The sequence below is a fragment of the Ambystoma mexicanum genome, chromosome 1q (genome assembly GCF_040938575.1).
Source record: "Ambystoma mexicanum isolate Mex_15411 chromosome 1q, UKY_AmexF1_1, whole genome shotgun sequence".
In the NCBI taxonomy this organism is placed as follows: Eukaryota; Metazoa; Chordata; class Amphibia; order Caudata; family Ambystomatidae; genus Ambystoma; species Ambystoma mexicanum.
Window position 1 is genome coordinate 1333506081 of NC_090922.1, and position 12717 is coordinate 1333518797.

The window sequence follows — 12717 nt, forward strand, 5'->3', positions numbered from 1 at the left end:
TTGTACTACCACATACAGTCTTAATCTTGTGTAGTGGTCCCTAAGGGTACTGCCCAGGATTCTGCCTAAAAAAGGGCTTACACCTTAGAAAATATTTTTGTTAGAGCTATTCTTACTTCAGTTGTGAATACTTTTTGCCAGTATTAAGTTTAAAATATTTCCTTACACTTTTGTTTGTTTTGTTCATAGTGTGAGGGTCAGGATAGGACATTTTGGACATGGATGGCTTTTCAGTTATTGACATCCTGACAAAGACAGATCCTTAGTTTTGGTTTATAGGTAGGGAATTAGCATAGGGTCAGAGAGGAATTTTCCCAACCCATTTTCATTTAATAAATATCTTTGACAAGAACATGGCAACCTTGTGTCCGGCTCTCATTTCTAATCCCTCACACTAACCAATTAAACATCAGTTGAACTACTGCTAATGCACAAACCATACAAGCAGCACACAGTATGGAGATCTAACCACATGGAGCAGAAGCGTTTGTTTTTGTTTTATGATTGTTTATCTAAGGAAGGCAGCATGTACATTTCTTAATTATACACATTTCTTTTCCTTTTTCTTTATCCAGCCCCTGTAACGTTTGTGAATACACAAATCCCCTATCCAGAGACATCCTCAGAACATTCACAACCATCAGCAACTAACTCTTCTCCAGGCCCTGAAACCTCAGGTAGGGAATGACATAGAGGTAATAGTGCCTTGGGCTTTAAGAGTTAAAAATGAAAACTAATTTTGAATTGTACTTTACAGCATTTCTTAAATTCTGTAAGTCAGCATGGCAGAAGCGTTAACAGCAAAATAATCAAATACACATTCGAAGGGATTGTGTCCTCCAATGTATTCCTTATCTTTGATAGATCATCTCCCAGCCTGCTGGCCTCGGAAACATTTTTCAGTAGAGGGCACTGCGCGTCGACGTCCCTCGAGCCGATGTCCCTCGACAGCCTCCGTATCAGCGCCGACGTCATCACGCGTATAAATAGACTCACGCAGCGTCTGTTGCTCACTTCCGTTTTTCCGCGCTTCGTGGGGCCTTGGAATATCGTTGCTCAGTTCTTCAGTCAAATATACTTCATTATTCCTCGTGAATACCGACTCGTACTCGATGGCTTCCTCACCCGAACCGATGACTCCACGGTCCGGCTTCAAAAAATGTTGAGACTGTGGAAAGAAAATGTCGTTGACGGATCCTCACAGGATCTGTTTGTGGTGCCTGGGAATCGAGCACCATTGTTCGGAGTGCGAGGACTGCATGTCCATGACGGCGAAAGCCTTGAAGGAGCGTAAGGGGAAACTCGAGAGAGGTAAGGCAGTTAAAACTTCTTCGAAAGTTTCCTCTGTGGAGTCGAGACATTCGTCTCCTCGCCATCACAAAAGACATTCTCGCAGTTCCCATCACTCTTCGAGATCTAAGCATTCAAAAAAGAGACGTTGAAGATCCCCTTCCTCGTCGTCTTCTTCTGTTTCCCCAAAAAGGGTCTCCTGCCCCACAAAACATAGCTCTCAGGCTGAGTGGGAGGAATTCAGGAAAAAGATGCTGAGCGTCTTCGAGAAAGCGGCCTCGACCCCCTCGAAGGGTGAAAAGATACCCTGGGTGAAAGACCCGAAAAATCAAAACGCCGCGAGTCGCAGCACCCGGCGAAAGAAGCCACTCGAGAGCGTCACGAACCCTTGAGTAAAGGCAAAGTCGCGTCTTCGACGGCGTCGTCGAAGATCCCTTCGACGCATAGATCGGCGTCTTCGACGCCGTTATCAAAGGGTTCTTCGACGCACAGGTCAGTCGAGTCGACGCCGAGAAAGAACAAACCCACGGCCACCTCACAGCCAGTGGCCACACCCAGAGCCTCGATCACGAGAATGTCGTCGACAACCTTGAGTAGAATTCCGATACTTTCGAGTTCATCGAGGCCTCTACTACCTTTCTCGACGCCTTTTTCGATGGCTTTGAAGCCTTTAATGTCCACGTCAACGACGTCGATGTTTTCTCAGCCAATCATGATGAATTTGGCCCCTTCTGCTCTGGAAATGGGATTTATACCATTTTCAAGACCTGATCACTCCAGAGTCTTATCATCTATTTATGAAGAAGGAGAGGATTCAGATCAGGAAAGACCTTTTGAGTTGCAGGGATCTGCAACTCCTGTAGCAGAGGAATTTACCTCTGAGGAAGGTAGGTATAAAGACCTCCAAGAATCCTTACAGGAAGCAAGTGGGTTGGACACTTCCCCAGAAGTGGAATTTGCCAGACCAGACCCAAGGGAACATGCTGAAACCCCTTATAGAACCTTGATGGCAAGGATAATAGAGTTTATGGTGTGGTCCACACCCTCACCTGCTTTTCAGCAAGACGACCTCACAGACATCTTGGTCAAAGGTCCACAGGCGGATCCTGTGGTGCCGTTTCATGCGGCATTACAAAGGAGAATATTGGCAAACTGGGAAACACCTGAGGTAATCCCGGCGGTTAACAAAAAATTATCAGCTAAATATAGGGTGTCTTCTGCTGACCCTGAATATTTATCCAAACACCCAACTCTGGAGAGTCTGGTTGTTCAGGCTGCTACTTCATCAGGTAGTAAATCGGCTTACCCTACTGTTCCACAGGACAGGGATGATAAGAGATATGACTCTATTGCCAAAAAAGTCTTTTCTGCATGTAGCATGGCATTGAAATCCATCAATGCTACTTGTACGCTCGCAAGGTTCAGCCACACACTTTGGGAGTGTGCTTCATCAGCGGCTGACTGCCTCCCGGAGGGAGAAGAAAGGGAAGCGTTCCTAAACATCATCAAGGATGGTAAAGACGCTATGTGCGAATCCCTTCAAACTGGCATCGATTCTGCTGACAGCATCAGCAGGGCCATGGCGGCAAGTACAACAACCCGGAGATTTGCTTGGTTGCGAAAGTCTGGTTTTGCTCCAGATGTGCAAAGCAGACTTTTGAATATGCCTTTTGACGGCTCTTCTTTGTTTGTTAAGAAGGCGGATGACAGTTTAGAAAAACTACAAACATCAAAGGCAGCAGCAAAATCACTGGGAGCTGCAATCCGTCAGACACCATATCGCCCCTCAGGAACCTCTTGGAGAGGTAAGTCCTTTTGCTTCTATTCCGCATTTGGAAGAGGCAGAGGACAGCCAGTTCAAAAGGGTCCGAAAAAATTCACCCGAGGTGGACGGGTTAAAAATACAAAAGCCGCAGCAGCAGCAGGTGCCTCTTTACCCTCGGCATCTGCACCAGCCGCCTCCAAACCGCTCTGATGACTCTCCTCACAAGACAACAGTAGGGGGCAGGTTAACTGAACATCTGACGGAATGGCAGGCTATTACGTCAGATGCTTGGGCATTGGAGACAGTTGCCCAAGGTTACTGCCTGCCTTTTCTACGCATCCCTCAGAGTCATCCGCCGGGGAACAGCTCTCTAAAAGTTCCAGATCCGCTACTCTTGCAGGAAATTGTAGACCTGCTAGAGAAAGGTGCCATAGAACCGGTACCTGTAGCAGAGAGGAAAAATGGCTGGTACTCCCCCTTCTTTCTCATACCGAAAAAAGACGGAGGACTGAGACCTATCTTGGACTTAGGAGAATTGAACAAGTTCCTCAGGAAGGACAAGTTCAAGATGGTAACTCTCTCTCAGATCCTTCAGGCCCTCCAGCTCCAGGACTGGCTGGTATATCTGGACCTCCAGGATGCTTATTTCCATGTGCCAATCCATCTCAAACACAGGAAATACCTGAGATTCGCAATTGGTGGCTCTCATTATCACGTTCGAGTTCTGCCATTTGGGCTGACCTCCGCCCCGAGGGTCTTCACCAAGCTAATGTCGGTAGTGGCTGCAAGTCTAAGGAGGGAAGGGATTCACGTCTACCCCTACCTGGACGATTGGCTGATCAGAACTGTATCTCCGGAACAAGCTCAGATTCAGCTAGATTATGTCTGCCACTTCCTTCACAAACTGGGCTTCTCCCTCAGTTTAAAGAAGTCACAGATGATACCATCACAGAGACTCCAGTTCATTGGAGCGGTCCTGGACACTTCCCTGGGAAAAGCCTCGCCACCAGAGGTGAGGCCTCAAGATATTCTGCAGATGGTCACCAAGTTTCAAAATGCCCAACGTCTCCCAGCCTTCGACTTTTTGAGGTTTCTAGGCCTCATGGCATCCTGCATCTTCCTTGTGCCAGAGGCTCACCTGAGAATGAGATCTCTTCAGTGGGCACTGAAAACTCAGGGGTCGCAATTCTCAGGGAGAATGACAGACCTCCTTCCGAACAAGGTGGCTCGAGACCTTCAGTGGTGGGCCTGCCAGAAAAACCTCTTGAAGGGAGAACTGTTTTGGCAACCATGGCCTCAGATAACAGTAGTCACAGATGCCTCACTCACGGGGTGGGGAGCCCATACCAACGACTTGACCTTCAGCGGTCGTTCGTCTCCATTGGAGTCCAACCTACATATCAACCTGTTAGAGCTGAGAGCAATCAGACTAGCGCTGAAGGCTTTTCTGCCATCTGTACAGGGGAAAAATGTCCTGATAATGACGGACAACACAGTGGCCATGCACTACCTCAACAAAAGAGGAGGCGTAGGATCACTGCCACTGTGCAGAGAGGCAATGCAGCTCTGGTTTTGGGCAATTCAAGAAGGAATCTCTCTATCGGCAGTTCACCTAGCCGGAGAGAAGAACTTGACGGCGGACGCTCTGAGCAGGCAGGGAACAGTCTCCCACGAGTGGGAACTAGCTCAGGAAGTCCTTCAACAGATCTTCACCCTTTGGGGAACCCCTCAAGTGGATCTGTTCGCCACCAGTACCAACAGGAAGTGCGATCTGTTTTGTTCAAGGGAATTTCCCCCGAGAGGAGCTCTAGGGGACGCGTTCGTAGTGGACTGGGAGTTTCCACTCCTGTACGCGTTTGTCACCTGTCCCTGTCATTCCTCAAATGATCAGGAGGTTGAGAAGATTCCAGAGGACCATGATCCTAATTGCCCCAGACTGGGCCAGGAGAACGTGGTACCCGGACCTTCTGGACATGTCCATCTGCCCTCCAATTTGTCTTCCACTCAAGGAGAATCTTCTCTCACAGAAGGGAGATCAGGTTCTCCATCCAGAAATCAGAACCCTCAACCTTCACGCCTGGCTTCTGAAAGGTTGAGATACAAGGATTGGGACCTCCCTGATGACGTCATGGAGGTGTTGCTTTCGGCCATAAGGCCAGCAACAAAGTCTTTATAGCGCTGCCATTGGAACAAATTTTTCAGCTGGTGTAGAGAAGAGAATATCGACACCTTTTCATGTGGTACACCAAGGGTGTTATCCTTTCTACTCTACTTGGCAAATTCAGGCCTTCAAGTTGGCACTATCAAGGGCTACCTCGCAGCGCTATCGATCTTCAAGCGCACTGCAGAGGAGCCATCTTATTTCAAATTACGCTTAGTAATACAATTTCTAAAGGGATTAACTAATGTCTACCCTCCAAGACCGTTCCAGGTTCCTTTATGGGACTTAAATTTAGTCTTAAATTTCCTGTTGGGTACTCCTTTCGAACCACTCCACTCTTTTGTCGCTAAGATTTCTCACCCTTAAAACTGTCTTATTAGTGGCTGTAACATCTGCTAGAAGGGTGAGCCAATTACAAGCTCTATCTTGTAAACCGCCTCATACAATTTTTCATAAAGACAAAGTTGTCCTACAGGTGAAGCCTAATTTCCTCCCAAAGGTGGTTTGTGAATTCCACATCACACAGAAAATTACCTTACCTTCATTCTATCCGCCTCCCCATCCGGGGAAAGAGGAAGAAAGGCTACATAGGCTGGACCCAAGGCGGGCTTTAAGCTTTTAAATCAGCAGACTTGCTAGGATTAGGCAAGCAGACCAACTGTTCGTAGGTTACTCAGGACACAAATTGGGACTACTGATAACAAAACAAACCATTTCCAGATGGATTATTTTGGCCATTCTGGAATGTTACAAACTAGCAGGGAAAGAGCCTCCTCAAAATCTTAGGGCTCATTCAACCAGGGGTATTGCAGCCTCCTCGGCCCTCCAAAGAGGGGTTCCGGTTCGAGACATATGTGCGGCTGCCACATGGTCGTCTGCACATACCTTCACAAGATTTTACAACCTGGATTCCTCCTCTAGTCAAGAGACTAGGTTTGGCAAAGCCGTATTACATTCTGTTCATTCCTAAAAGGAAACATGGCGTTTTACTCCCATTTCCAATTACACACCACTGCTATGGGAGTTTCTCAAAGATAAGGAATACGTCAGAGGACACAATCCCTTCGAAGAATAAGTTACTTCTTACCTGGTAACGTTCTTTCGCTGGGATTTTCCTCCGACATATTCCTTATCGCCCCTCCCATCCATCCCGGCAGTAATACTTCCCTTGTGGTTGCAGCTTACGCTCCTTCAAGGTCAATAACCTATTCATGTAAAACAACTGTTAACGTCAAAACGGAACTGAGCAACGGACGCTGCGCGAGTCTATTTATACGCGCGATGACGTCGGTGCCGATACGTAGGCTGTCGAGGGACATCGGCTCGAGGGACGTCGACGCGCAGCGCCCTCTACTGAAAATATTTTCCGAGGCCAGCAAGCTGGGAAATTATCTATCAAAGATAAGGAATACGTTGGAAGAACATCCCATCGAAAGAACGTTACCAGGTAAGAAGTAACTTGCTCTTCTGGTCCCATCATTGATTCATGGTTGTTAAGAGAAGTGCTGTGTTTTACCCATTTGTTGCTCATAAATCATGCTTCTTCATATTTCAAACTTGTTGAGAAGGCTTATTGAAGTGAAAAAAAATAAGAAACATCTGTATGCAGTTTTGCAATACAAAACCAAGAATCCATGTGCAAAAATAATCCCACGGCTTTCGCACTGCTTATTGCCTTCTGTGTAGAATTCACTAGCCTTGAGCGGGAGAGTGAGTGGTACACCCAAGTTTCTATAGCCGATAGTAGATTCAGAAAAGCAGGTGCTCCAAAGACTTTGTAAGGTACAATTAATTCTCCTTCTGGTTGCTTAGCCGAGCAAGACTAACATTAAGATTTAAGTATTCAAGATGGGCTGGGCGCAAGACAAAAACATGCAATATTCAAAGCACAAAGAATGTAATTTTTCTGACAAATTACATTCCAAAAATAATTTAAAAACCCTTTCAGAGGTTCAAACTAACCAGTTAAACCCCACCCAATACAGTCTTATTAATGGAAGCTTTTAAAGACTGTGATAGTAGAACAATTCTCAAGAAATTGCCTAAGTGTGGGCTTGGAAATCTTTAGTAGGTCATGCTTTGTTCTGGACAACAGGTGGCCTACTAGAAGCCAAATCAGGCTGCAAGCTCCTCAAATCCATATGGTAATTCCTCGCATTTAATTTTGATTTAGGTGTTGAAAACATACAGAGCAGCTGCAGATGACCGATTAGTACAAAGAAGGCACAACTTTTCTAACTGCCCTTCCTGTTGCTCTAAGTACGAAAATCCACACAGATTTTTAAAATTATTTTAATGTGGGAAACGTTTAGGTACAACATGTGTTTTATGTGCTTTTGGATTACACGAGGAAGAGAATACTTTCCTTCAGCAATTCTTAGTTTGCGCCTTGCCAAAACATACAGTCAACATCAGTGCCATTACCCACTTCACCTAATCACTGCAGCGAAGACTCTGGCTCTAAATGTTGCTTTCAGTGCTATCACACACAATGCCATTTTCAACATCCTTGTCTCCTGTATGGTGTTCAGGGATAAAGTACTGCACTGGCTCGACTCATACCTCACAGACAGATGTCAGCTTGTACAGATAGAGTCAAGCAGATTACTGAACTGACCAGTTAACCACACGGATCCTTCATCCCCTCAGTCCTCTTCAACCTCTACTTGGAGCCGCAAGGGGTACGCCTAACCAGTATCAACATCAAGACCTATCAGTATGCAACCAACACACAACTCTGTCGCAGGATCAACTTTACTGGAGATACACAAACTAAGACCCTGCCTCTTCCTCATCTAGACGTTAATGACAAGCACCTATCAGAACTCCACCAAGGCTAAAATCCTGCCTCCTAGCAAGCCCAAGTCTATACTTGACAGACATAAGATTTAATTAGACCGCTTCACACCAATATCCATATCCCAGGGAATGATTCTTAGGTTCATCATCAACAGTGACCTTTTATTCAAGACATGCATTTCCAAGAAAAACCTCAAATGGCTTGGTATCCGCTCTTCTTGCTACAAAAAGTCAATTCATTTAGACCCTTGTCAGATTTCATTGCCCAAGCCTTGATCTTTACTTACCTTAATGGCATCCACATCTTGCTTCCATGCCTTCCTGACTCATATCTGCTCCCTGAAAGTCATCCAACACGCCAGAGCCCGCCTCATCACACAGGAATTTCAACCACATCACCACCATCACTTTGAGCCCACATTACTTTACAAGTGATCAATCTGGAATCTCCCGTAAATGAACTAAATTCCTTCTGGAGACTAAATGTTTGATTACAAAAGGGCGGACCTGGCGGCCCTGTTGCCACCTGCAGAAAGAAAGACCATCAGGGACAGGCACATGATGAGGTGAGGAGGCCAGATCCCGGGATCGGACTGAAGGAGCCCCCACCCCATTACATAAGCCTTCTACATAAGCCTTCCATAGCAGAGTCCATTCGCTTATTCCACCTATTCCACTTTTTACACCATTAGGTAGCACAAAGGCCCGCACAGGCAAAAGAAGCAAAGTGGGAGCCTAAGGATCCTGGTTCATAGAGCGGGGCATGTACCAACCACAGGACCCAGGGGCTTTTGGAGGAGATGCAACACGGCTGTCCACAGAGGGCAGGGGAGAAGGGCTCAGGGTGGTCCTGAGGCATGGGGAGATCAGCGGCTTGCACCCACCGGTGGAACCATGAGCCCAATCCCCCATCCTCCTGCACCGAAGACTGTTCCACCTCCTTCAGCGCCACACTGAATAATAAAATGGCGAAACCGCTGAGGGCTGCCAAAGCATCTGACATTGTGACCATGCTTCAATCCTAGGAGAAGGGGAAAAAACTGGAGGTGGTAGCGGCCATGATCCCCAGATCGCCCAGATGGAAACCCCTGGATAATTATCCACCAAGGCTGATCTCCAAAATGTCATGGGAGACATCAAAAAGAATTCAGAAGCTGCATGGCAGAGCTTTCGGCAAAAATCGAGCAACTAGACATCCGGATAACAGAAGCATAACAAAGGATTGTGGAAATTGAGGACTCGACATCGGAACAAACAGCGACAATAACAGACCTAACACAACGGGTCCATGCCCTAGAACGCAATTGGGAATCACTAGCAGCGAAGCAAGAGGACCTAGAGGGCTCGAAAATAGAGCCCGAAGGAACAATATATGTGTCAGATGGATCCCAGCCTCGGTGCAAGACAAAGACCTAGAAGTATGTGGGCGCCTTATTCCGTATGCTCTTGCCAACTCATGACGAGGCAAGGCGGCTGCTGGATCACATTCATAAGCTACAAGGATTAATGTAGGCTGAAGCTGGTCCCCCTCCAGATTTCATAGCGAGTGCAATTTTTTTACAACGAAACAAGATATCATGAATGCAGCATGCGATAGAGCAGAGATAACTTTCCGAGACACGGCCCTCCAAATCTACTAAGATCTATCTACAATCACAATTCAGAAATGAAGAGCCGTCAAGCCACTAACCTTCCTTCTCTAGAATAAGAAGGTCCGATATAGATGGATCTTCCCAGCCACATTACAATTCACAATGGCGAGCAAAACCTGGACTGTTTGATCCCTTGAAGAAGCTAAAGAGATCATAGGTACGTATCGTCCCTAACTCCCAAGAAAAGGGACCCTGCAGACAATCCCTCAGTCGAGTGTACTGAAACCCAAGTCTCAGCAAACCCTGTGGTCTGCCGTAGGGAGGCCCAGAAGACCAGGGAGCCCCTTGAAACAAAAAGAAAATCTAGATTATGCCACAGGAGAAGGCATACACAGATTCTCTTCACTGCAGAACAGGGAGAGAACCCAGCAGGTCCCCTCGGCAGACTGGCAAACTGTGGCAATTCGATCTGAAAGATCCGGAGGCACGTGCAGACTGGGAACCTGGTGGTATTAGCCAGACAGATTGAGTACTGCTTGTAGGACATGTTAATGTTAAAGGATATAAGCACTGCAAACTATCACCACCGGAGTGGTCCGCTGGCACTCTGGCGGCTTTGAAACGGGAAGGGTGGGGCTGAGTTAGTGGGAGTAAGCGAGAAAAGTGCAAGAGAGCAGTGATGGGCTGTTGACAGCCTTAACACGGTTAACACTGTTCGCTGGGCTTGGGGTGTTTTCCGGTCGGTAGATGTTGTGTGCTGTTGTTCTTAGTCTATGTGTGGTTTGTTTTGTTGTTGCAGTGTAGTGAAGTTTGTGCGGTTTGTTGTGTTATAGGGTTGTGGTTGTGCCTGGTTAGAGTTTGCGAGGTGTAGGCGGAGGGTTGAAATTGTTAGTGGATTTGGTTATTGGCATCGCTGTCTACAGGGGATGTGCTGAATTTCTATGTTTTTTTCCTCACTGTGGCATGCGAACATCACTGCATGTCAATCAAGCTCCGGAACCAGCCGATATTCACCATCCCTTCCATAAATGATGCTCACCAATCTTCACAACTGTGCTCAAATTCGGCCCTTGTCTGACATTGGAACATGTCTATGTGTGCGGGTAGTTGGTATTCGCGATTCCATCCTAATCTGGCCTCAGTAACATACCGGTGCAGTCCGGACGTGGCTTCGCTCAGCAGCCGCTACTCTTACCAGATTTGGCAATGGTCGGCATTCATTATCCTACCCAGCTGCTCATGCAGGCTTTCGCTCACAATCCTGTCATCTGAGCGAGGTACCTACCACCATTCGTAGCTACGTCTAGGCACGCCTTTGCCATTGCTCACAACTCTGTCTGGGCTCTGTGCATGCCAGCGTCCATGGCTCCGTCCAAATGGCAGCTGTTAACATTCATAGTTGGCACTTGCTAGCATTCATGGGGTGGGTGAGGTTGTAGGATGGAATTGGACAGGGGTGCTAATTTTCTGTCTTCCTGGGGTTGTCACTTGTGTCCTTTTAAACCTAGCAATGTCTCTCTCGTTGTTGTAGGACTTTCCTCAGTCGTTTCTGGGCGTTGTCTGTGTCATCCTAATTTCAGTCAATCTGTTTTCTCTGTTTCCTGTTTGGTTGTTTAGATGTTTTAGTTGGTTTCTGCAGTGTTGAAGAGTCAGGATTTTAGTAGTTTCCTAAATTGTAGGTGGTCTTTGGTGTTTCTTATTTCTTTCAGAATGTTTTTGCAGGTTTTTGCGGTTAGGTGGTAGAAGGATGAGCCTCCTAGTTTCTTCTTGAGGTATGGTTTTGGCTCCAGGCAGATTTCATTGCTTGATCTGATGAGGCTTGTTGGCTTGTAGATTGTTATTTTCTCTTGTAGAAATTCAGCTCCCTGTCCGTTGATCGCCCTGTGTGTTATGCACATCATTTTGAAGGTGATGCAGTGTTTGACTGGGAGCTAGTGTAGTATTTTTAGAGCTGTAGTGATGTGGTCTCTTCTGGATAGTTTGAGGAGGAGTCTGGCTGCTGCATTTTGGATGTGTTGTAGTTTCTTCAAGAGGTAATCTGGCATCCCGAGGTAGAGGCCGTTTCCATAGTCGATTCTTGACATGATAAGGGCGATGATTGTAAGTGTTTTGTGAGTGAAGGAGAGGAAAGATAGGATTCTTCTTGTTGTGTGAAGGAGGAAAGAAGCATTTCTTTATTATTGCATTTATTTGCGGTTCTATTGTTAGGGAGTTGTGCATCAAGACTCACAGGTTTTTTACTACCTTCGATGTTGCTCGCGCGGCTCCCATTTCCGTTGGCCAGGGAATGTAGGTATTGTTTTCTTGGTTTTTGTATATAATCATGATTTCTGTCTTTCCTGGGTTGATTTTCAGGTTGTTAGCATTCATCCAGTTAAAGACTTCTTTTAGACACTAAATTAGGGTTGAGTGATCGACTTTGTCTTCGATTTTGTAGATTATTTGAGTGTCGTCTGCGTAGTTGTAGCACGTAATTTTGTATTTTTTGAAGATTCTGATTACTGGTGTCTGGTAGATGTTGAAGTATAGTGGTGATAGTGAAGATCCCTGTGGTACTCTACAGTCTTTAACTCGTGGAGTAGATTTGAAGGGTTTTATGCATACGGTTTCTGTTCTGGCTGCAAGGAATGATTTAATTTTTATTTTATTTATTTAATTTTTGCATTTGTAGAGCGCGCTACAGCCCACAGGCATCGAGGCGCTGTGAGAAGGCGTAAGAAAACTTGATTATGGGTTACAGAGATAAGGCCCAACAGAAATGCTTAGTACAAAAAATTACTTTACAAGATGCTTTTGATACAGTGTTACTTAGATGCAGACAAAGTGGTTCATAGATATGCGCAAGAAACCTAGATAAAGAGCCTTGTTTTGATGGCTTTGCAGAATGCTGAGTGAGAGTCAATGGCTCTGATCTGGTGCGGGAGCATCTTCCAGAAGGTGGTGGCCATTGTGGGGAAGCTAGTGCCACCCGAATGAACCGTGATTTGGTTTGAGTAAGCAAGTCTAGAAGGTCTAGATGGTGTGTGTCTGACAATCCTCTTGGCGAGGTAGGGGGGGGGGGGGCACGGCCATGGAGACATTTGTGTGTCAGGGCGAAGGTTTTGAAGACA

At 46.3% G+C, this 12717-nt stretch overlaps 1 protein-coding gene across 1 annotated transcript in view; it reads left to right on the plus strand.

Moving 5' to 3' along the window:
• Positions 1-12717, plus strand: part of CC2D1B (coiled-coil and C2 domain containing 1B) — a 2515186-nt gene that overhangs the window by 1060462 nt on the left and 1442007 nt on the right. The window contains exon 10 of the mRNA XM_069642198.1: positions 576-677. Within this exon, the coding sequence (XP_069498299.1) occupies positions 576-677 (102 nt within the window). The remainder of the gene's footprint in view (positions 1-575; positions 678-12717) is intronic.